The sequence below is a fragment of the Alosa alosa genome, chromosome 12, assembly GCF_017589495.1.
Source record: "Alosa alosa isolate M-15738 ecotype Scorff River chromosome 12, AALO_Geno_1.1, whole genome shotgun sequence".
Lineage (NCBI taxonomy): Eukaryota > Metazoa > Chordata > Actinopteri > Clupeiformes > Clupeidae > Alosa > Alosa alosa.
Genome location: NC_063200.1, coordinates 22,652,518 through 22,678,370, shown reverse-complemented (window position 1 = coordinate 22,678,370; position 25,853 = coordinate 22,652,518). Strand labels below are relative to the sequence as shown.

Genomic DNA, 25,853 nt, shown 5'->3' with positions numbered 1-25,853 from the left:
CATCACAGTGTGTATGGAAGGCTAGTGTACCTGCAGCTAGCTAGCAATCGTTAACATTAACTTGATTGTTTTCTCTCAAGGTAGGCAAGATGTTAGCTACTTAACTTGTCCTTAACATTCAAAACGGGATAGGCTAGTACCAAAATAGGATTGCTGAAACAAGTGCCACCCATTCAAGAATACTTTTGATGTAACAGAAGAAGTTATGTCTATCAGATTAAGTTGTTTTGATGGCCACATGTAACGTGAACGTTAACGAGTTTTTGCCCAAGACAGTGCTAAGACAAAAGACAAGTCATTCGGATATGGACTTGTTATCGTATTGTTAACAATATTTTAGCGTTATAAGGTCGATGACGCATTTGTTAGATTAACTTTCTGTTAGCCAGAATTTTAAACACGGATGTTGTTTGAAATAATTAAAATGCTTGTAGCACTAGATGAAAGTTATGCTTTGCCGTAAACGTCCCGTCGCCAGTCAGGTAGCGAACTTTGCTGGCTATAATATTCAGACCCATTCGGGTGTACAGGGGAAGACTTCTAAAGAGACCACTGTAACGTTAGTTTAGCTTGCTTCGTAAAAATGACGTTGACGGACGAAATTGTTTAACCAACCAGTTAGTTGTCCTCTATTCGTCAAGTTCGGCTGCTGTCAGTGTTGCATTGACGTTCTCACATCAACAGCAATTTGTTACATGAATGTGAATTTGAACTCTTTTAGTGCAGTGAAAGAGATCAAGGAGGTGCAGTCTCATGTTAATTGCGATCATTTTATTTTCTCTCTAGTTACTTATTGCACTTAAGCTAAACCAGTGAGTATGCTGCATCGGTGCCCTGGCAGGCTGTCTAGACAGTGGCCCATCTTGACTAAAGTAATCGCATTCTGTCTTACAACTGAATAAGCCTCTGTTTATTTGCATTAAAAAATGACGTTTGTCATTTACAGAGGGCACGCTTATAGACTTGACTGAAACCGATGGAATGCAGCGTCATTGCCTGATTTATTCCATTCTCTTTGTCGTCAAAGTAGCCTGTTTGCACTGTTTAGTTATGAAAGAACGTCAGAAACGTAGGTTACAAACTTTCATCTCAACTGTGGACACATCATTAGTAATGTTATTACTTTTTGTTTTTACATCACCGACCGACAGAAACCAACCCCTCTCTGACTCAGTTATGTGTATGCAGGGCTAGTGTTTACATGCGTCCTGTTTGGTTGCCCGTGACCTCCCGTGCCACAGGGGTTAAGTCGGTGTAAGGAAATTCCTCTGCAAGTCTGTTCAGTTGTGCCATTCAGGCGGCCTTCCCCCCACTGTGTTGTTTTGTAGCACACAGCAAATCCTTGTTGAGCTAAACTCCCACTTGATGCACTCCTCCTCCGATTGGCCTAATTGTGTTACTGGTAAGAGACGGTTATAAAAGCTACACTTCAGAGAACTTTGCACGAGGCTCATATGTTCAGCCCAAATTGCAGGCAGGGGCCTCACACACATTCAAACAGCCACCTGCAATTTCACAGGCTGTTGACATTTGCTGCAAAGTCTTTGAGTGTTGCTATAACTTCTTGTTCTCCAAGATGTTTCTTTGAGACTATGACCATACCTCATACTCGATGAAGGTATTTCTTAAATCAAAGTATCTACTTCTTTTTTGGTTAATCTTTGGAATCGTTTTTGAGGCCAGTGCCTTCTAAAGACAGGGTAAATGTGTGCAGGAAACATCTGTGTACCAAAAGGTTGTTCTACCATAAATGTTGAGCTTATCTCTGTCAAATAAACCAAAGGGGAACATGGAATTCAACTCTGAATTGCACTTAAAGACCTGACACTTTTTTTTCTTTCTTTGAGAAAATGCAGTAGGCCATCCTTCCATTACTGCATTACCTTTGATCTTCATGTAACAGTGGCTTTTTCAAATGACTACTGTTGTCATGGGTAATATTGTCTCCTCTGGCAAAGCTAGCATCTTCGGAGGAGAACTATCTGACTAAGGAGGTTGCATTGCCTTTTGACATCGGGGACATTAGTAGGCTACATTATACTTCTAGAATCAGAATCTCTAGTTGGGGCTGTGATATGTTCAGATAAAGGAACAGTCCATGTATGGTCTCTAGATGGTTGTGGAGCAGCTGGTGGTTATAGCCATTTCCTTTTCCTTCCTTTTCTGAGATGTCAGAGTGGGTGTCAGCTTTTTATCATCGTAAACATATTGTCATTAAGATGTTGTTGACCACTGGAAAAACAATATTTGAACAGAACGAAAAGATTTCACATTCTGTGTCGTGTGGTCTCGGTGAAGAATGAACTAGAAAGATGAGTTTGTGTATTGTGCACTGTGTAGTTCTAGGCTATTTCTGTAGATGCATGCTGGTTTTAGAGATGGGCTAATAAGCTTCTGGTCCATACAGGAATAGGTTGTTGTTTGGTTTGTATTTTCTTAACCAGAGTTATTTATATGTAGGCCTAGTTTTCATTGTAGTTATTTAATGCAGACTAAAACAATGCATGAATAAACACTGACTAAAACAATGTGCACTCCTAAAGTCTTGAAAGCACCTATGATGATCTTACTCTTAGGGCCCCAATTTAAAAGTCTGTCAGAAAGCAATGTAGTTGCATTTGTGTGGCATTGAGCTGACTCATTATTGTTTGCTCTTAAAATCTGGCCCATGACGTTACAGTAAATTGATTTTGCCTTGTTTTTGAATAAGCTTTAGTTAAACTTAAGACTTTGCACATTGTCCATCATTAAAATTAGGGCTCTTAAACTCAGTCTCACAGATCTGTTTGTAGTTAGAACTGCATACACAGTATGTCGCTAGCTCACCTTTGATGAGAAAGAAGATGTGTCACACCCCACATCTCTGGCCCTGTGTGTGGACAAGAGATGGAAATGTATGTGGGTTTCTCAGTTTGACTGCTAATTTCAGCTAACACTAGCTGAACCACTCGGCTGTAAGGTGCAATGAGCAAATGATATGTTTTGTTTTGGAGGAAAGGTAAGATGACTTTTTTTCTTTATTGTTTTATATTATTTCAGTGGCATTTGTAGTGAAGTAAAGAGGGGTTAAATTGATTGAACTTTTCTGAAATTAATTGACTATTCTTTTCATGGTTGAAATCAGTGTACTTAAGTTATTTTGTGTGTATGTTGTGAACATGGGGGTTCTTCAATGTCAGGCTAAGAAACTCTTGTTGTAACAGAATACTGATGTGCGTGTGCATTTTGAAACTGAGAAAAGGATAAACATATAAAACCTTAAATTATCTTGTCCCCATACTTGATTTTCAAGTGGTTCTGTTGAAGAAGTTAAATTTAGTCAAGCCTTTAATTACAAATCTGCATGTTTGTGTATTTTAGAAAGAGGGGTGGCATAAGTTCAACATGTTGCACTCTCTCTGTTTAGATTCAACATTCCCCCAAATGCATAATGAAAATGCAGATGATTTCATTAGTGGGTTTTAATAGATATTGGGGACGTACACACACGCGCGCGCACACACACACAGAGAGACAAGCCAACTGATCCAGGGCATTGCGTGCCCTGAGGACCTGGTGTTTAGAGTGGTGAGGCTCGGGGGTGGCAACATGAATTCCACTGGCGGTGCACCTATCATCACGCTAAGAATTTGTAATGAGTAAGAATTTGGGTGACCACAAACCCACTGCCCTGCTTTCACCAGCAACCACTGGCTAAAAACACTTACAAGGGTTGAGGGTACTTGCATATTTTTGGAGCAAGGACTTCATGTGAATATTTACAGTGCAAATCAGAAGGATTTATTTACTCAATTAGCATATCACAATAAAGGTAGTTGTGTTTGTGAGGCTAAGGCCAGTTAACTATTTTGCATGGATGGAAATGAGATGACGCCCACATTGTCTTGCTTGTGGCCTCTGAATACATGGCTAGTGTTTTCTGGTTGGAACACCTCATTGACATAATGGAGCAGTGCTTTTAGATGTTACATTCCTGACAGTTACACTGAACAGACAGCCTGTGTGATCTCCAGAGAGAAGCAAGTCTGTCCTGTGCTGCAGTTTTCACTGCCCTTCAGGGCTCATATATGGGTAGTACAGTTTGTACCATACCGGCAGATTCTCTCACAAGAGAGGAGGTGGAATTACGACTGTAGAGTATGCTATGTAGACATACCGGTACACACAGACACACACACACACAGCTTGAAGGTGGTAGACAGAAGGCATCTGATAATGCCGATAATGGGCTTTTATCCGAGCTCTTTGGCAAATTAAAACCCACCTCTAGGGATGGCCAGTGATTAGCCCAAACAGTCTGCTCGTTGTTGGGGGTTTTGGCCACGGTTGGTCCTATTACACCCCAATGGGTAAACTGAGGGGCTTCTATTTACGTTTAGAGATGAATGCATGTCTGCTGCAACATTTAATGCAAAGTTAAATTCTAGGTTAAAATGACCTCCAAAATGTAAAACTTGAGGTTAGAACTGAAGAGTGTAGTGCTAGGACTTCTCAGATGTCTTATTATCGGTTGTTGTTTTCCTTTTGAGTGCCTTTTTCCCCAGTTGCAGCTGTGGTGAGCTGAAGGAGACGTGAGGGTGGGTAAGATTAGTGGTTGACAGAGCAGTGTCTGGGCCTGTGGCTTTGGGTGGGCTTAAGGGTGTTTGTGTGTGTGTAAATGTTGTGAGACAGATCATGTTTTCGAGCATTGTTTCAGATAGGCCACATCCTGAGCACAGGACTATTTGTCACTTGTCTAAGCGGTGTATCTGCAAAAGGTCTACTGAGCTAAGCATCGGGTGACAGGTTTTTCCGGCGGTCAATAAAAGAACCATAGAGCATTGTGCAAATAACACACACAGTCTGTTGAACACAAAGAATCCATCAAACACAAGTATACATAGTTTGTCACATAATAGTGAAAAATGCTTTTTTTTTTATCAATTGTTAGATTTTATCATGAACGTCACCAGAGAAACTGATTTTAGCTCATGTTAGATGTGATGGGGCCTGATGGCTGAGGTGTGTATTTCGCGTGGTGATTGGCCCACATTTCATAGACTCTATTGTAATAGTGAGATAAGTTGGTTAAAGGAATGTTAGGGAGTAAAAACAAGCTAGGGTCTATTTTCAGAAGCTAACTGGTTCAAACTGTTCTTTGAGAGCATCATTACATGAATTGGTGGAGTTCTGAGCAAGAACGTTGTTTGCATTAACACCAAATTGTCTTATAGTCACAGTAAAGTGGGCATACGTCAAAAACAAACTATTTTACAACACTGACAATGTTAAAAATAGAATGACACTTCTGTGGTAGTGTGGCAAGGTTGTCTACAGACAAATCGAAGTATTGTAAACGTTGTAAGTGTTTCGAAAGGTTCTAAAAAAATGTATTTTATGAATCGTGTATTTTTAGGCTACCTTAGCTGTGTTCCTGCAAACCACTGTCAATGAACGTGTAAGGAGAGTAGCCAAATCTCCTCTCGCGTTTATTCACCTTTCGAAAAACACTTACAGTACAATGCTTACAATACTTCAATTTGTCTGTAGACAAACTCATCACACTACCACAGAAGTGTCATTCTATTTTGAACATTGTCAGTGGTGTAAATTAGTTTGTTTTTGACGTGCGTGTATGCCCGCTTGGCTTTCACTGTAAGCCAATTTGGTGTTAATGCAAACAACGTTCTTGCTCAAAACTCCACCAATTAATGTAATTATGCCCTCAAAGAAGAGTTTGAACCTGTTAGCTTCTAAAAATAGACCCTAGGTTGTTTTTCTTTTTCCTTTAATTCAAAAAAATGGGTTATCTTTTCAGGTAGTGAGTTAATTAATTTTTAAGATAAGGATCTCTGAAGTTTCTGTAGACCATATTATTTACAGTTAGCCTTATTATTTTATCATGCCTCATGTAAATGTTAAATTGTTTTGGTCACCAATAATTACCAAACTTGTTTTCTTGGATTAGGCTTGTAGTGTGCTCTCCAATGTTATCAGTCACTCAATGTTTGCAGATACATTATTCAAGTACTTTCATGTTCTGCAGTGGAGCGTGCCTTTGTATTGTTTGCAAGCAGTTATAGAGCAGGTGACTAAAAGCTGGAATGCTGAACTAACAGTTGGAACACAGATGTGCAAAGTGGCATACTGTAATTGCCCAACAGTTTCCAACCAGCCCTGAAAGGAAATAATGCAGCTAGCTGACGTAATATCGACTGTACCAGGAACACATCAAATGAGCTCAAGGTTGAGCTTCAGAACAGTATGTATAGAAGTCAGAGGGGGTCATGTTTAAAACATGGCTGTGTCCTGACTCAGGAAGTAATTCCCAGTGCCTGTGGTATTAACAGCTGGGGGCTGTGGAATTAGGGCTGCAACAATTTATCGATTAATCAATTAGTTCCTCAAATTGCTTCAAAATTCTCTGATTTTGTCTCCTTAAACGTAACTGTTTTTTTGCTTTACTTACTTCTCCTATGATGGTAAACTTTGGTACAAGGACTAAACAAGGCATTTAAGGACATATTGTTGGCCTTTGGGAAACACTCATTGACAATTTTCTGGCATTTTAGTGATTAAAAAAACTACTTGGTGAATTGAGAAAATAATTGACAGATTAATCGACTATGAAAATAATTGTTAGTTGCAGCCCTACTGTCAATGTAGCCATGGTCTAGCAGTGGCTAATATACTCACAACAGAAACAGTCCTTCCTTTTCAAACACCTGAAGTACATAATGGTGTCTCTGGTTTGAGAGCAAGTGTGGAACAGGGGTTCATTAGCTTTATTTTCTGAAGTTGAACTTTGGAAAATCATCAGATGCAAAACTCAAAATGTGTACTAATGAGTGCTAACTGCTTTCTTGCCTGACACAGATGATGGTTTTGTCTTTGCCTTGTATTATGTTGATGATTTTTTTTATTTTTTTTTATTTTAGTGTGTGAGTGAAAGGCTTGATAATGAGGTACAATTTGTTGAGATTGCTTGATGTTTAATTTATGAGCACGGTGTTGAAGTTTAATGTGCTTTGATCATTTGTTCTTGTTTTGGTCTTTCCTTTTGGGTCATCGCTACCATTGTGTTATGCATAGTGTTTTAAAGTTGTTTTTTTTATTATTATTTATGAACTTTGGCAACCATAAAGTCACCTGATCCTTTGTGTTTTATGTACTCTTCTGGAAACTGACCTCATGCAAAACGTGTGTGTGTGTGTGTGTGTGTGTGTGTGTGTGTGTGTTGAATTTCCCATTGGGGATCAATAAAGTATATATCTCTATCTACTGTATCTATCTAACTAACTAAACTCCTAACCAAGGTCTCCTTCCTCTCTCTGCTTGCTCAGAAAGGATGCAGACCTGAGAGCCACCTTGCCTTGCGTTGGAACGTGAGCGAGCCTTCCGCGTGCCTTGCGACCACGATCATGGGGTTCGGCCGGGACCTGCGCAACTCCCACGAGGGCCTGATCAAGCTGCAGGACTGGGAGCTCAAGCTGCTGGAGACGGTCAAGCGCTTCATGACGCTGCGCGTCAAGAGCGACAAGGAGTATGCCTCACTCCTGTTCAACATCAGCCAGCAGGTGGATAAGCATGACAACTCCTCGCAGGTGCACTACATCAGCACCGTCTCCAAGGTAACGCTCACAGCACAACACTAGGTTATGGTCTTAACTTCTTTTCGCCGTTTATTATTTTAAAATTTGTTTTCTTCTATTTGTTTTGATAGTTTGTCTGTCAAGGTGTTGATGTCTTTGGCAGACCTGGCCAAGAATGCAAAACAGTTATCACAAAGTATTTATCTGAGTCGGTCTCCTTATTTTATTAGGTGTGCAATAAACACTATTTTAATGCTCCAGGCCCTTGTTCCGATGGATTTAGTGATATACTCTGTGTTTGCCCAATGTCCATGTAGTGTAGTGCCCCAGATGAGCATGATCTGTGGCTCTGCTCTGCATGCTGCTAATTAGTGTAACAGCAACACCCTGCTCGAGGCCTTTCGCTACTGACTTATTAACTGTGACCAGAAGGAATGAGCCTGCTGGACAGCTGTGACACAGGAAGTGTAGTGCGTCTCTGTCGGACGTGGTTGAATGGAAGATTTTCTATTTTTTGATTTCATGAGCGCAAATCGAGGTACACCCATTTATTGAAAGAAAGAAAGTCGGCAGAATTTTTTTTTTTTTTGTGGTTTTTGAGTTGTCGTGGTTTGTGGTTGCATTAACCTGTCTTTGTGTCAGACCAGCACTAATGCAGAACCATGTCACATTAGGATATCAGCTTGCTGAAGGAAATGTGTTCCCCAGAGGAAAAATCGCCTCTTGCGACTGTCTGTCGCTAATCAGAAATGGTTGCAAAACAAAAAAAAAATGAGTCGCATTGGCAACGGTAAGTCACTATGGCTGTTTCTGCTACATGTAAATGTAGGCCGTAGACAGTGGTGCTTCTGTGGGATTGGCCCTGGGTGTGTGCAAAGAGGGGGAGCTTGAGTCGGTTGGTTGTCTGGGGACTGGCTGGCTGGCATGTTTAGTGTGAAATGTGGATTGAACATAGTGCACTGTCCTGGATTCTCCTGTCCGGAGGAATTTATTGGTGTTTGTGCTCGACACAGCTAAAGAATGTTCTGATCTCTCCCTCTCCTATACGTGTCTGTCTCACTCCCTCTGTGACCCCGCCGCCTTTCTTTCGGCGAATGAAGAAAGGAGGCAGGCTGGGGTGCAGCCATAATGGTCGCCATCCAGTGCCACGAAGGGGCTAAGTGCCCACGGGAACCCAGGTTCGAGTCCGACCTGAGGTCATTCCCCGATTTCTATCTCTCACTCGTTTCCTCTCATCTCTTCACTGCCTTGTCCTGTACTGTCCTGTAAAGGCTAAAAAGCCCAAAAATATATATCTTTTTAAAAAATGAGTAGAAAAGTCTGTCGCACTCTTCAAAAAAAGGGGGCTTTATTAAAGCATGGCTATACCAAAGTTACATTTTGGCTCTTTAGGGAGCGCGCATAAGTTGTTATTGTAAGTTGTAGTAACTATTCTATGTTGTCTGTCTGCCCGTCTTTTCTTTGTGTGTGTCGGTCTCTCTTTCTCTCTGTCTATAGGTTTCCCATCCAGTTATCCAGCAACGTCTGCCCTCTTTGCACGCAGATGATGTTTAAACAAGTGTTTTGAGTTACTGATTATGGCAATCTTTTATTGGTGATCTATGACCCTTTTCCATGGAGTTGGCATAGCTGCAGTGTGGCTAGCCATTTTGAGTGTCAGCAGTATGATGATTTAAAGGGGTTTTAAAAAGTCTCTTTCTCCACCATCTCTTCCCACTGCTGTCCTCTCTCTTCATCTCACAATCTCTCTGTCTGTTTCTCTCTATCTCACCATCTCTCTCTCTCCCTGTCTCTCTGTCTCCCTCTTTCTCTCTCCCTCTCTCTCTCTTTTTCTCTCCATCAGTCTTGGGCTAACATGGTGCAGCAGACGGAGCACCTAAGTAAGATCATGAAGTCCCACGCTGAGGAGCTCAACTCGGGCCCTCTGCACCGCCTCACCATGATGATCAAGGACAAGCAGCAGGTGAAGAAGAGCTACCAGACGGTCCACCAGCAGATCGAGACCGAGCTCTACAAGGTAATGGACACCTTGCGGGAGACACATACACACACACACACACACACACACACAGAGACACGTCTGCCACCCACCTCACAAACCTGTTCTGAAGGAAGAGAGCTGCTCTGCATAGCTGAAAGGTCACACTTGTATGAGATGTATAAAAAGGTGATCAAAGGGAAGAACCTAAAACTTCCTGTTCAGTGGAAAAAATGTGTTTTTTTTTCCCTTGTCTAAGGTTCATTTCTCAGGTCTGGTTGTTATGTTTATAAATAGGTTTTGTATCTGTGGAAATGATGGGAAAATGTTTAAAAGTATCAAAAGGGCATCCTCATATGAAGCAATTTGTTTAACTCTGCATTAGAATATAAAAAAGATGCTGTAAACATAACTTCAGATGATTGCAGCCGTTTAATAAAATCTTGTTCGGTCATTGGTGTCTAACTGAAAAGTTAGTTAAACATTTGATCTGTGTGTAATACAATGTGCTGTCTTTTTATTATCTCTTTCAGGTTACTAAAAATGACCTGGAAAAGTTGAAAGGCACCTACAGGCAATTAACCAAGGATGCTCACTGTGCCAAAGAGAAGTACCGGGAAGCGGTAGCAAAAGGTAACGCCTGACCCCTTCTCACCTGTATGTGTTTGGCTCCTGGGAGGATAACTGGAACTTTGGACTGTTACCTTCATGTTGTTGCTTGTTTCTTTGGGGGGTTCAGCAGAGTGTAATGAAATTGGTCATAGGATGGTTTACCTCGGTCTTCAAGGCATTTTTCTACTTATCTTTTGTCATGCTCACAAAGCGAGAATAGAGACCTGAAGGACAAGTTGTCTATGTCACGTGTGCTAGTCTGGTAGAGAGGGGGAGAGCGCCAGCTAAACAGATGTTCAGAGAGATGCTATCAGTCTCCCCTGGAGCAGCTGGACTCCATTTCAAAGTTGGTGAACGTGCGATTTAGTCTGCTTGACAACTTCACAAAGGAACTTGAACTTGAGTTCAACTTTTGCAACTATAAAGTTGAACTCATCCATGTTTTCATAATCAATAATATACTGCCTTTCTGTGAGATACAAGCGCATTAGTTATAATTGTGTTTAATTGTTTATCGTAGAACATTTTAAATTATTAATACAGTAAATCACATTCAAAACATGCGGTTGGACCTAGACCAGGGTTTCCGTTGTCCGGTAATTACCGGACATTGGCCGGAAAAAAAATGAAGTGTCCGACAAAATTAAATCTCTCCGGTCAAATTGTCCGATTGAAATTGGCTAATAATCCCGTCCCCCTAACGCAATCTGAATTTGAGAATAAGCCTTTAAATGTAAGCCTATATTAAAGCAATACGTCCTCTGGCTATGTTTTTAAATGTACCGTTTGAAAGCTATTTAACAACACACATAGCCTATGCTGCATTTCAAATAGGAAGCACACGCTTAAAACGTCCATGTTAAACAACGAACAAATGAGTGAGGCGGTTCAAACATGGCCAGGCCCAGGCAGACTAGCTTTAAAAGTTTTTTCCGAGGCCAGACGCGATGGATGATAAATTGGTAGCGTCTGAAGCCTCAGATGTCCGGTCAACTCCACCACCACCAGATAAAAAGCAGAAGTGTCGGGCGTATCTGTCGGAATCATGGCGTTGGAAGTGGAGTTGCGGGTTGCGTCGCTCAAGACACTGTCATTCTCTGTGTACACTGGACATGCAACTGTGTTCTGTACCCAAAGCATACAGTAGGCCTATGCTTTCTCTGTCTATGATATGCAGGGTTAGGGCCTCCTCGACGAGGAGATTGCTGGTCCGCGGATAATTTCCGGCACAATTAAACGGTATCATTGAACCGCGGACCAAAAGAAAAAGAAACTAAACATTTCCCAGAATAGGAAACATTTCTTAATTTATTGTAATCAAATAAAGAGGCATAGCCTTAGGGGGTAGTGATGTGAGCGCTCATTCTTGTGTGTGTGCATCTGTGCAAGTTAAACAGTGGAACCACTGGAGATAACGTGGGTAGCAGCAACAAACAACGTAGCCTTTTTAAAACAATGAACGAAGCGGACTCTTGCTGTCCATGAAAACATACATACTGGCTAGATCTTGTTAGGCATGTTTACGTAAGTTAGGCTAATGAACATGTTGCATTCTATTCAGCCTGATTATGTCATTCTTTAAGCTACATAGCCTGTCTCCAGTTTTCCTCAACTCAACTAATTAAGAAGCGATAATAGGATATTTGACCGGCATATCATCAAAATGTCCGGAAAACAAAACCTCTGCCGGTCACTTTGACCGGCACCATTTTTTTCTAGCGGAAACTCTGACCTAGATCTAGTACTATGACAGAATTTATAGCCGGGAGAAGTTTCTAGAAGAGACACAAGCAGCCTGCCGTCAGGTACAGTCGTGTTGTCTGAGCAAAGCCAGAACGTCTGGCACACGTCTCTGCCAATGCCATCAGCATGAGCCTCCAATGTGTTTATGTGGGCTATCTGGACGGACTCGAACGAATTACAAAACCAGATAACAGAATTTGGGCGGAAGGAGGGACGACTACAGAGGATTTCCCTTTGGCCTCAGTGCCTTATGTACTGTCTACAGTCTACTGGAGTCCCATAGATGAGGACCACTGGATACATACAGATTTCCCTTTCTTTGAAATCACTTGGAAGATAATTTATTTAATATATACTCTGCTGACTTCATACAATGAAAACGTGTGTCGAGGCGCCTTCCCAGGGATCTACTTTCCCAGGAAAGGGACGTGTTAACACAAAAGTAGTCAAGGGGTCATGCACTCTTTCTCTGGTAGTAATCACAGCATAAACAAATTCCCTCCTGATAAGGAAGTTTAATCTTTCCCTTTTTTTGTCTGCCTGTGAAACATATAAATCCTCTAATCCTTTTAGCATTGAAGCATGTAAATATTTTCCAGTAGCAAATTAAATCTTTGACTTATTTCAGCAAAGTTAATGGGACTGATGTTTCTAAAGTCTCTAGTGTAGATCCCAGAACTTCGAAAAGATCCCAGAACCCCTCTGGACTCTCTCCGTCGCCTCCTATCTGTAGATTTATTACACCTCCTCTCTGTGTCTCAATTTTTTTTCTCTTTTGGTGTGACTCAAATCAAATCATCCTTTTTTAAGCAATGTGCTAGTTGGTCATTACATCCATTTTCTCCCTCTCTTTTTCCTCCTTCACCTGCTCCCTCTCGTCTTTCTCTCTCTCTCTCTTTCTCTTTCTCTTTCTCTTTCTCTCTCTGTTTTTTTGGGTTTCCTGGTTAGGGTGGGGTGGAGGGAGGTTTTATTTTGGGTTGGTTTTAATGTTACCTGGTTTCCTTTTTGACTGTCAATAAAGGAACCATAAAAGTCAAAAGTCTCTCTACCCCCCGCTCCCTCTCTGCCCCCTCAGGTAAGGAACCGGAGAAGGCGCGTGAGCGCTATGACAAGGCCACCATGAAGCTGCACAACCTGCACAACCAGTACGTGCTGGCGGTGCGCAGTGCCCAGCTGCACCAGGAGCACTACCACGACACCACGCTGCCCCTGCTGCTCGACTCGCTGCAGAAGATGCAGGAGGAGATGATCGTCGCACTGTGAGTCAAATGCAGGAGACACAGACAGACACACACACACACACACACACACACACACACACACACCCACCCTGAGACACACACACACACACACCCCTGACACACACACACACACACACACACCCCTGAGACACACACACACACACACACACCCTGAGACACACACACACACCCTGAGACACACACACACACACCCTGAGACACACACACACACACACTCACACACCCTGAGACACACACACACACACACACACACCCTGAGACACACACACACACACACCCTGAGACACACACACACACACACCCTGAGACACACACACACACACACACACACACACACACACACACACACACACACACACACCCTGAGACACACACACACACACACACCCTGAGACACACACACACACACACTGAGACAGACACACACACACACACAATGAGACAGACACACACACACACACACACACACACACTGAGACAGACACACACACACACACACACACACACACACTGAGACAGACACACACACACACACACACACACACACACACTGAGACAGACACACACACACACACAATGAGACAGACACACACACACACACACACACACACACACACTGAGACAGACACACACACACACACACACTACGACAGACACAGACACAGACACACACACACACACAATGAGACACACACACACACACACACACAATGAGACAGACACACACACACACACACACTGAGACAGACACACACACACACACACACACTGAGACAGACACACACACACACACACTGAGACAGACACACACACACACACACACACACTCACGACAGACACACACACACACACACACACACCCAGAGACACACACACACACACACACACACACCCTGAGACACACACACACACACACACACACTGAGACAGACACACACACACACACACACACACACACACCCTGAGACACACACACACACACACACACACACACACACACACACACTGAGACACACACTGAGACCCACACATGCACATAAACACACAACAGTTGATCCAAGCACACTTACTCTTATTGACTCCTGCTCCAAGAGGTTTGCTATTTATTGTCTCAGTCACGTGGATCTTTGTGTTGACAAAAAGTGTATTAGAATAAGCTCACATGCACCCACAGGCATGCACACAAGAGCAGCAAATGTGCATCTATGGAGTCCGCAAGAATTTTATGCTTTTATGGAGTGAAGTTGTACAAGTCAGCTGATGAGTGTTAAAGCCTTCACGTTCTCATTGCTCATAGGCGGACACATGCAAACTCGCCGACACGGTCATCATCTTCACATAATGCAAACGCGAGTCGGGTGGCAAAACACATGCCTGGTGTGTGACCATGCCTCGCACGCACGCACACACACAGTATACCCCTGTTCTTGGTCGTCTGCATGGAAACACAGCATTCTCTAAGACAAATCCAGTGTAGTAATGTGGGTGGGATTAGATGGACATCACAGCCTCTTGTGTGGTATTTTCTTCCCTAAGCTGTTTTTTAATCACTGGGGGGTTTATTCATCTTGATGTGGAAGTTAATCCTGAGAGACAGAGGGAACGAGAGACACAGAGCCCATGGTGGAAGAGAGAGAGAGACAGACAGACAGACAGACAGATTGAGAGGGTCCTGTGGATGGGAAAAGAGACCCCAAAGTAGATTTGACTTCACTATATTTGATATTCCAACAGGCAGTATAAATCAGGGAAATCTCCTTTAACCATTAGTCACTTATTGTACCCTTTCCAGAGATGCATTAAACTTATAGGTAAAAGTTATGATTGATTGTTTTTCTAGGAAGGGGATTTTGGAGGAGTACAGTGAAATCACCAGTCTTTTAACAGACGAGATTGTGAAGGCGCACAAAGAAATCAACACATCTATCGACCAAATTGACCCAGTGTCTGAATATGAGCAGTTCATCGAAGTCCATAAGTAAGTTTTGGGGATAAAGTTCATCTCATTGAATTATGTTTTAGGCACATAAGCTGTGTAATGTAATATGTTATATTATGTGTTATGCGTCACATTGTGTTCTATCTCAATGTTGTTTTTTCTAATCATGAATATATTTTTCAGGGCTCCTGTTACCAAAGAACCCAACGTAGAGTTTGATGTGACGTTACTAGAAGAGACGGAGAATCTTCAGGCCAACGAGATACTCTGGAACAATTTGACCGCAGACAGTTTACAAGCAGTGTGAGTATACACGTCCGGTCCTCACAGGAAAGCCTGCTACCATCACTAACAGCTCCTAGCACCTTTGTGGTTAGCACCTTGAGCCTGTCAGCAATAAGCAAACAGCAGTATTGCACACATATTTATGAGACTGATCCCGCTTAGTGGTCCAAGCAGAGGCCTCTCTCACTAACGCCAGCCTCACTAACGCAAATAAATCAGTTTGGAGCTAATTGGCTCCCTTCCCCCCCCCCCCCCCCTTGGGGATATGTTTATTTTTTCCTCAAGAAATGGCTTTAAGCCTCTAAATAAGCAGTCACGGTAATGTGAAATGCTGTGAAGTGGTCTGTTTGTGGACAGGGAAAAGAAGCTGTTGATGGTGGTGATTTTAAGACCACACATAATAAACCTACAGACCCTTTTTGGGGTTTTAGACAGACAACACAAGTGCCCATATGAAAGCACTGCAGTAGACACATCCACTTCCACACAGCCCTTTGTTGCTGGTTTTAACTCACTATAGCAACATTTGCTTCAATGTGTTTGTTTTGTGTAAACATTATGCTCCATGTTTGTTCTAAAATAACTAAATCGCTCTCTCTGTCTTACTCTGTCTTTCTCTCTCTCTCGCTCTATGAATAGAAGTTTGCTTCCCTGTATGTTTGGCACTTGTATTTGAGAACATGACCATAGAAAGTGATTTTAAGTTGACCTGACTTGACCCTGTGCTCTGAGACTAAGAGTTGTGCCTCTGGTTGTCGTTCATCCGCACAGGCTCAGGTCCACCTCCGATGAGCTCACGCTCACCCAGCAGACCCTACGCAGCAAAGAGGACCTCATGGTCGAGCTTGAGAACAAGGTTGAGGAGTCCACCAAAACCTGCGAGAAGAAGTCTGAGTAAGAACAAAAAGTCACACCCTCACACACACATGCTCTTTATTTTCTCCCTCTCTCTTTCTCTGTCTGTCTATCTCTATATTTCTCTCATTCTCCTTCTGTCACCCTGTCTGTCAGCTTGTGCCTGCCCTTTGTCAACCTTTCCCACTCTCTCTCACACATTTTCAGTCTTCCTTGTCAAAAGGTCCGAGGCAGCTCTTGGTCAGCACAGTCCTTTCTCAGTCAACCTCACACACACACAAATGTGGGGACTCCGATGTGTAGGTCTGCCATACTCCCTTGGCGTTTGCGGTCGGTGTCCTCCACAAACACATCAGCCACCTGTTCCGCTGACATAAACGCGGCCGCTCCATGGGCCTGAGCAGGGGAAACCACATAAGTACAGGGCCTCTTCTTCCAAGCGTCTGAGGAAAGGAAAATTGCAGAATTGCTCAGCTTAAATGGCAGTGTGCGAAGTCCTCGGCCCTGACAAGATGCCAAATGTCAGTGTAGCCAACATTCATTTCATTTTGCGGCCAAGAGGGTTTTCGGCCTGGCGTTGATGTTGTGTATAAAACAGTCTGTAAACAAGGGAAGGAGAGAGGCACCAGCAGGTCAGGTGCCTCTTAGCGTTCACAGGATCTTTACGTTCTCAGTTGAATTCTTGCAGATTAAAGAAAACCAGCAAAACAACTTTCTTTTGAAATGTACAGCGACAGGGCGAATCATACAACACACTTGTTTGCTTAATTTCTCTATCTCCAAAGAAGGTGCCGCAAACAACACCAAGGCTATGGGTTCAATACCCAGTAAGAGCACGCACTGATGAATATGTATTCATCGGTGCTGTGTTGTTGCTAAATCACTATATAAATAAACTGAAGTGTAACAGGAGATGGGCTTCAGAGCCTTTTTGATGAGTCCATTCTGGGCTTTTTCCATCCTGATGGTCGCCAGCAGGTCGGTTACACACTCAGTGTGAGTATCGCAATGAAGCTGCTCACAGTGTCAGTGAACTTGGGTGCAGGGGTGTGGGTGGGGGGTGGGGGGGCTGTGGAACGCTGGGATTTCCAGAACATTCTTTAAGGTCTGCTGCCTAATCCCTTGAGAGGAGGGAGAGATGGAGGGAGGGAGGAATGGAGAAAAGAAAGAAGAGGCGGCAAGCTAATCAGGGCCCACGCGCTAAGCGCAGCTCAGCTCCGCACTGTTGGGCTCGTCTGGGCTACTCTGCGCTCGTCCTCGGTCAACACCAACACAGGCCAGAGCACCCCGCCGCCACTACCACCAGAGTCACCGCAGCCGGCCAGTGTGTGGCGGCTTTGTGTGGGATTGCATGCCGCGGGCGTTTGGAGTGCCAGGGATTGTCACTCCTCACCGAGCATGTTTGATTAAGGAAGCACCACAAAAAAACAGCAGGACCTTATTGGGAGAGCATGTCGGGTCTGGAGCTGGATTGAGTTGTTCTGGTGTGTGTGTTTAGGATGTGGAGGTTGTGGTTAGAACTGCCAGCGTTTCTACAATGTGTGCGTTTTAGTTGGTGTGTTTGTGTGGATGAAGGGAGAGAAGAGAATGAGAAGGGGAGGGAGGGAGGGAGGGAGTGGGTGGTTTTTGTGGGAGTGAGATCATTTCAGCACACACAGCAGTTGTCATAAAAGTTCTGACAAAACAAATCTTCCACAAGCCACAAAGGGATTAGGAAGCATTAATTTAAAATTCACTGATGGTTCTTATGTGACCTTACGATCTCACTCACTCCCTCTTTCTGCTCTCTCTCGCTCTCTTTCTTTCTTTCTTTCTTTCTCTCTCTCTCTCTCTCTCTCTCTCTCTCTCTCTCTCTCTCTCTCTCTCTCTCTCTCTCTCTCTCTCCTCCCACTCCCTCTGTCTCTGTTTTTCTGTCAAACTTGCATCTCTTCTCACAACTGCCACCCCCACCCCCTACACACACACGCACATACAAACTCACTCACTGTCTTTTTCTTGTCTTTCTCTGCCCCCCCCCCCTCCTCCACCCATCCCTCTGTCTCCTCCCTCCATCCATCTCAATCTCTCTCAATCTCTCAATCTCTCTCAATCTCTCTCTCTCTCTCTCTCTCTCTCTCTCTCTCTCTCTCTCTCTCTCTGTGTCTCTCTCTCCCTGTCCCTCCCTCAGCGTGGTGCTGCTGCTCAGTCAGAAGCAGGCTCTGGAGGAGCTCCGGCAGACGGTGCAGTTGCTGCGCTGCACTGAGGCCAAGCTCACAGCCCAGAAGGAGATGCTCGAGCACAAGATGCAGGAGAGCGAGGGCAAGGAGCCGCCGCCCGTCGTCAACTATGAGGAGGACGCCCGCTCCGTCAACTCCATGGTCAGTCTAACTCATGCCAATATTTGAACCTCTTTACCAAAGCTTTTATGTACCTCCCCAACCAGCTCATTTCCTCTGCAATGTCTTTTCATTCAGTGGCATCAGAAGGGTGTAGTTACCACTCTTCCTAGTGAGGCGTGTTGGGGGATCGTGTTTTGTGAATTACTTGACAGCTCTGTAGCCATTTTCCATGACATCATTCAAAAGTCATTGGAAAAAAAAAACATCCATGAGAAACCCAGTGGAAATACTAAATCGTTTGTATTTCTTCTGCTCATTGGGTGTGACATAACTGTTTTCAGTTTGCTGAAAAGAAGGCCATTTGACTTTGTCCAACAAGCATTGTTCAACTGAGAAGACTTGACCTAAGCGGTCACTGACGTACTTAAATGCATTTGTTTCCTTGTTTGACTTTTTTTATTGTTGCAAAAGGGAATAACATGTTCCATACCTAGTTTTAGCCATATTCTCCTCACTCACTTCTTCACTCATAAATTTGTTGGGCAAGGTGGCGATTAATCCATTCAGTTCTTTAGAAGGCACGTCACTCAATCTGATTAGTTTTCAAGTAGAGCCACTCTGATTGTCTTGACCATGCGTCAGTGTGACGTGTGTCTCATCTACAGCTAGGCTGTCAAAAGCCACAGAGAAGTGGGACAGTCTTGTTACAGCCGTGAAACTGGGGTGCTAACCATGCAAATGGACTCTTAGAAGAGTTATTTGATCAACTTCAGTTCTAGACTTTTCAACTTATTGTCTCAAATTTTCTCAACTTTGAGGAATTGCTGTGTTGAAACTTTAGGAGCCTAAGGTGTGAAGTTTTGCGCAAATAAAAAAGAGGAAGAAGAAGAAGAAAAACCTTGTGATGCCATTTGCGAATTTCTGAGTTTATTTTTAGAACAATTAACAGGATTGTCACACCTCAATTTTCACTTCTGCAATACTGTATGAAATGATTTCAGTTGTCGTGCACATTGGGGATATTGTGTTAATATCACAAGATGCACACTTTGGTATTGTATGGCATCAGGGATTATCAGGGATGATCCATACCAGCTGTTTCTCCCTGTATTTCTGGAGATCAAATTCACCCTTTTGTGATTGATTCTTTTTTCAGACCTCAAAGCTGCCTTGTCTCAGGGTAAGGATGTGTGTTAAATCCCATGAGAGATGTAGAAAATATCCCACCCGTACACACCCCCCCCTTTCCACATGCACTCTCCCCTTGCTTGTTGTGGCACCCATGTGAAGTGACATCACTAATAGTCAGTGGTTTAGAGGAATGTTTGTTATTTTGTTAAAATGCCCTGTGTAATATCAGAGAATAAAAATGATAGAGCTGCAATGATGTAATACTGAAGGCTAAACATTTTTATTTTTCCCCCCAATAACTTTTGTATTTTATTTTACGTTTTTCATTTCATGTCAAAAATATTTCGTTTTTGTGAGTGACAGGCCAATATAAACAATTGTGTTCTGTAAAGCTTGGCTGTAGCAGTGTGAAACGTTCTCATTTAATTCTTCAGAACTCGACTACATCATTGCTGTCTAAAAGACAATAGCTTTACTTACTGCGCCTCAAAGATCAGCCAAGATCCATTTTGAAAGCGTCCTCCTCAGTCAAGCCACCCTGAGTAAACCCTGACTATGTTGTGTGGTAGAACACGACACCAGCACCACTCCCATCGCTCACCAAACAAGACCAAGACTCCATTTCCTCGTTAGTCTATGGACGCCAGTGTTTCTACCAGTGTAGCTCCACAAGGGCCCACTGATGGCTGGCTTTATTCTGTCTGGTCTGTGTGTGTGTGTGTGTGTGTGTGTGTGCGCGCGTTTCTGTGTGTGTGTGGGCGAGAGAGAGTGAAAGCATGCATGCGCATATTTATTTGTGCATGTGTGCAATGTCTATCTCTGTGTGTGTGTGTGTGTGTGTGTGCATGTGTATGTTTGTTCCTCCTCAGTGAACTGTAGCAGTCCTCCACAGAGTAAGTGTGACTGTGTATCTTAGAATGAGTGTGAGTTCTACCAAAGAGTGAGTGTGTGTATGTATCCTAGTGTGAGTATGTATCCTAGAGTGAATGTGTATCCTAGAGTGTGTGTGTGTGTGTGTCCGAGAGTGAGAGGCGCTGATCTGAGGTGTGGGTGTGAAGCAGGACTGTGGAGGGCAGTGTGAGCTCACTTTTCCCTCCTCCTCGTGTTGTCACTCACAGGATGTGAACCTGTCGTCCTGCTCTAGTGTTCCTGCTGCTTGGCTTTGCTATACAGCAAATAAAATGAAATAAACAGGATTTATTTCATTCTATTTTGAGATCGGCAACTCCTGTTCTGGCCAAAGAAGAAATTAACTGTATGCGTTTGGTTGAATGTCCGTTTTTGCACCTCCATGTATGTCACACAAAAAGAGGATCAAGCTTTGTGTAATTTGATCTCGCAGGTCATGACATAATGAATAATGAATTAATTATTGTCTTGTATGGCGTTTGTTATTACATTGAAGCTTTAAATTATTTTTTCTAAATGGTATGCCTGTTTTTTTTTTAGGACAAGGGCAAGGACAGAATATCAAAGTTTGACACCCTGCGCCACTCCATTGCGGGCATCATTCGCTCCCCCAAGTCTGTGCTGGGCTCGTCCTCGGTGAGTGTCACTTTCACATTACAATGAAATCAACACACAAATGGACCGGCTGGTTCAGTAGTTGTGGTGATGGGGGATGAGTAAGAGTTATGGGTGTTGATTGATTCTTTGGCCTCTGAAGATCGACAGGTAATAGTGTTGGTATGTGGTATCTCTCTTCCAGTAAGTAGATGAAAGAGAATGAAATACCATGTATAGTTTGGGTTGTTTGTAATGCTCAGTAGGAATAACTACCAAACTATTTTACAAAAATAACCAGTACAAGTACAAACATTGTGTGAAACTCTAGAAGACAGATAAAGTTAACAGATAACATAATGAATTGACTCCTTTGATGATCAATGATCTAATAGATACTGGATAATTGATAACCTAATAAATAATCCTCTGGTCTCTCCTCTCCTCTCCTTCCCTCCCCTCTCCTCTCCTATCTTTTCCTCTCCTCTCTTCTCTTCCTCCACTCCTCTCCTACTCCTACTCCTACTCTCCTCTCTGCTCCTCTCCTCCCCTCCTCCTCCGTGGCCAGTTTTTTGACGTGATCCCGACCAGCGAGAAGCCGCTGGGGGAGCAGGAGTGGTACCACGGCGCCATCCCCAGGACCGAGGCCCAGGAGCTGCTCAAGCAGCAGGGAGACTTCCTGGTGCGTGAGAGCCACGGCAAGCCTGGCGAGTACGTGCTTTCAGTCTTCTCCGACAGCCAGCGGCGCCACTTCATCATCCAGTTCGCCGATGTGAGTATTGACAGCTGCTTAGAGGATGTAATGCTAGAACACACATTCAAATAGAGATGTAATTTTGATTGGATATTTAATAGATCATAAGGGACCAGTGACAATTATTGTTAAATTATTATTATAGTTAAAGAGTAAATGTATGTGATTTATTAGTCCTTGGATTAAAAGATTACATTTATGTGATTAGTCATTAGATTACTGGCCAACTTCTAATTTGTGGTTAGCATGTGATTCTAACTACTTGGAGCATTTTATTTTGAGAATCAGGCATGTTGGGTTTTCTTTATAGTATTAGCCAGGGTCTTATTTAATTTAAGTTCAATACATTTGGAAGAGGGCACATTTTACTTAAAGGGACACCAGGCAAGCCTGATACTTTTTCTCTCCCCCTGGCTCGGTCTGAAGCTCTTTTCCTTTTCTTTGCATCTTCCGTCAAGGGGATTCACTGCTTTTTCACCAGCTCTGCCATTATACACACGTTTGCAACAATCGCTAGCGTTTCGTTAGTCTGCCTCTGTGCTGTGGATGCAGATAAACTGATCCTGCTTCAGTCAGCGGGTAGGATACACTGAACTTGCAAGCGGGATATTCTTCCTACAGGCAGTAGGGGCGGGCGAGAGAGTCTTCATTCGCCCTGTAATGAGTCATTTAACCATATACAGACTTACGTAGATGAGTAATTAACACGAAAAAGTTGCCTGGTGTCCCTTTAAAGGAACCGTATGTAAGAAATGTATTTCAATTAATCATAAAATGGCCCTGGTATGTCACTAGACATTAAGAAATCATGTTCATTTCAAATACTTATATCACTGACAACAGTAGTCCGGCCAGGATATTGTCATTTTAAAAAGTGAAGTTGCAGCCCTCAACTGATGTTGATGTTGTGTTTTGTCATGTCATGTTGTGTTTTGGCCTGATGTGCCACCCTCCACCTATGTACTAATCACGAAGTCAGTAGTGTTTCGGCATCCGGGTTGACAACCTCGAGTCAGGGGGGAGGGGGAGGGGATACACCGCTCTACAGTAATTTGAAAGTGATTGCAGTGCCAGTTTTGGCCACAATCTTACATATGGTTCCTTTAATGATTAAAATCGTTTTTAAAATAAAGTGCGTCAAGCATAGCATTTCATATTATGTGAAGACCTAAAGACCTTGACACCTTGAAATCAGTAGTACAAAGCTTTGCCCATTGAGTTTCTGAACAAATTGAATATGGCACACACAAAGGAAGACATGCAGCAAGAGTTTGTTTACTTTCAGATCAAAGATCCCCCAGGGCTTTACGGCTGCGTGGAATTGTTTATCTGATTCTCATAACAACAAGGTGTAGGTGTGCAAGGCACATATAATGTGTTGATATTCCAGTCGATTGTCTGTAAAGATATGACTGTGTGTGTGTGTGTGTGTGTGTGTGTGTGTTGTCCACCTTTTATAAGCAGCATTGATTGCTAATGATGTTATCCCTACTCTGCTGGCTGCTATTATTCTCCCCCTCCAACTCTCTCCCAGAATCAATATCGGTTTGAAGGCACTGGCTTCCCCACCATCCCTCAGCTGATCGAGCACCATTACACCACCAAGCAGGTCATCACCAAGAAGTCCGGAGTGGTGCTCCTAAACCCTGTAGTCAAGGTAAGGACTCTCACTGATGGTGGTTCCATCTGGAAAGGCACTGCAATGTCTGTGCACTAGGTATACTGTATACTAGAGTATACTGTATATTGCTAGTCGGGTGTTGGCTGTGTTGTAACAGCGTTTTATGTTATATTATGCTCCTTTTGTGTTCACTCAGACACTGAATATTTTGTTTATACCCAACAGGGCAACTCTTTATTCAACTTTGACATTCGCTCATTCGTGCCTATTCACTAGGTGCAACACCCACCCATACCAGGTCCGTGTAAACAGATAAATTAGAACAATAGCTGCTACGACATGGCTGACGTTCCACCGGAAATAGATTAACTGGCTAAAGAGCCTTCCTGGCATATAAAGGCAGTTTGCCAATGATGTTAAGTGACCACACATTTCTGGTAACATCATTGATGTTTCTGGAAATAACATGAGAGCGAAGTGTGAGTGACAGGGTTGCTTCTGGTTCTTTTGTTCTAGTATGTTCCAGGGGAAAAAGGAACACCACGTTAAGTAGCCACGTCTCTGTCAGACATTAACAAAAGACTCAAAACGTTGCCTCTGTCGTTATTCCCCATGTCCGGTATGTTTTTCCACCATAGAATTATCCTAATTTACCCTCAGAAAAATAAACATTAACCAGCAGCACAAACGTTGGGGTGAGAGAGGTGAGCAAGGTAACTTAGTATTAATTATTAAAGGCTACATTTTATAGCGCCCCCTTGTGGTCTCCAAAAGCTATTATTCCAGGGAAATGGGATAAAGGGGAAGGCTGACTGAATGAAATGGAAAGCACTCATAGTTGAATGGTCCGTGTATCATTCGTTCATTTGATATTCAATTGAGAATCCAAAACGAAAAAAGGACTTGTTTTTTCATTATTTGTTTATGAATGTGATGCAAACCAACAAATAATGCTTTGTTTTTCAGACTTTTGATTTCATGATCAGATCAAAAGTAGAACGTTTAAAAAACTGCCTCAGGCCCAAAACTGATTTTGATTTTGATATTTATTTTTTCCGATTTCTGTGACCTGGAAATTATTTATTGACTTCCATTGCCAGCTGCTGCTTCTGTTTTGCAGTGTTAAATCGGACTAGGCCTACCAGACAATAGATTGACCATATTGTAGGCCTACAACTGCAAAGCCTTATCATATGCATGTTACATTCATGACATGAAAAGTAGAACTTATTGAACAAAAATGGCAAATTACGCAGTCGGCTAAACATTTTAAACGCAAAACGGCATGAACCCAGCAACAGTGCGTCGCATAACCTAAAACACAAACTGAAACTATTGGAAAATAGTATCCATAAGCCATAGGTTTGTGTGGTGCAGAGTGTTGATGATCCTATAAAGGTACAGAAAGTTTTTGTGGTTTAAGACTGAAATGCCTCTGGACTGAAAGTCAAGAGTCATGATGGAAAAGGCTGTTACCCATGTAGCTCCTTGTGTTACACATGTAGCCCCTCTTTTCCTGTTTTAATGTGGTTCGTCGGAACACTGGAAACAATCAAATCTGATAGAACGCACAACTGTTCAACTTCCACCGCAACTTTGAGATTGCATTAATTACATGCCTTACTTAATCCAAGGCATTCGCCTCACTGAAGATTACTTATATTTTAAGAACTTGGAAGTTAATATTTTGGCAGTATTTTCTTGCACATTTGGATTGCAATTTGCATAAGGCTCCCACTCTAGCAGCCAGGGCCAAAACAGCCATATTGCCGTTAATCACACAACACTAGATGTTCCGATCCATAGACCAAGTAAAGTACTGCTTGAAAAGGAACTGAAAAAATGCTCAGATTCTTACACAGTTGGCCTGTAGAGCCCATAAGCCCTGCTGAGAGGGTGCCAGACCAGTATCCTCCCATTTGAATCGCAGGGAAGGCAGGTCTTCTCTATGGTATAGACAAGCAGATTGTGGTTGTGGGGGTTTTAAATTCTCAGGTATTCCCATCCATTTCCTCACTCTCATTTTCGCTCTCCTTTTCTCTCTCTCTCTCTCTCTCTCTCTCTCTCTCTCTCTCTCTCTCTCTCCTTTTCGCCCTCTCCCTGCCACACGCGCACACACACGCAGACACACAAGCATCCTCTTGGTTTGTCTGTTTTTTTCATTCTCACTATCTTGTCCTTGCAGTGGAAACTGCACTTCAGATTTTTGCCCACTCTCCCTCGATATATTTTATTTTGCACATTCCTTTGCTCTCTCCCTCCTCCCTCTTCTCTCTCTCTC

At 43.0% G+C, this 25,853-nt stretch overlaps 1 protein-coding gene across 2 annotated transcripts in view; it reads left to right on the top strand.

Annotated features, from left to right (window-relative positions):
• The window catches only part of fer (fer (fps/fes related) tyrosine kinase), a 34,207-nt gene that overhangs the window by 444 nt on the left and 7,910 nt on the right, over positions 1–25,853 (top strand). The window contains exons 2-13 of one of the 2 annotated variants that reach the window (XM_048259438.1): positions 7,323–7,610; positions 9,415–9,588; positions 10,083–10,182; positions 12,980–13,163; positions 15,007–15,144; positions 15,289–15,408; positions 16,162–16,284; positions 18,413–18,602; positions 19,720–19,743; positions 21,144–21,239; positions 21,766–21,969; positions 23,486–23,608. In XM_048259438.1, the coding sequence (XP_048115395.1) occupies positions 7,401–7,610; positions 9,415–9,588; positions 10,083–10,182; positions 12,980–13,163; positions 15,007–15,144; positions 15,289–15,408; positions 16,162–16,284; positions 18,413–18,602; positions 19,720–19,743; positions 21,144–21,239; positions 21,766–21,969; positions 23,486–23,608 (1,686 nt within the window). In that variant the 5' untranslated portion in view covers positions 7,323–7,400. The remainder of the gene's footprint in view (positions 1–7,322; positions 7,611–9,414; positions 9,589–10,082; positions 10,183–12,979; positions 13,164–15,006; positions 15,145–15,288; positions 15,409–16,161; positions 16,285–18,412; positions 18,603–19,719; positions 19,744–21,143; positions 21,240–21,765; positions 21,970–23,485; positions 23,609–25,853) is intronic. The other variant, XM_048259439.1, reaches the window with a different exon arrangement.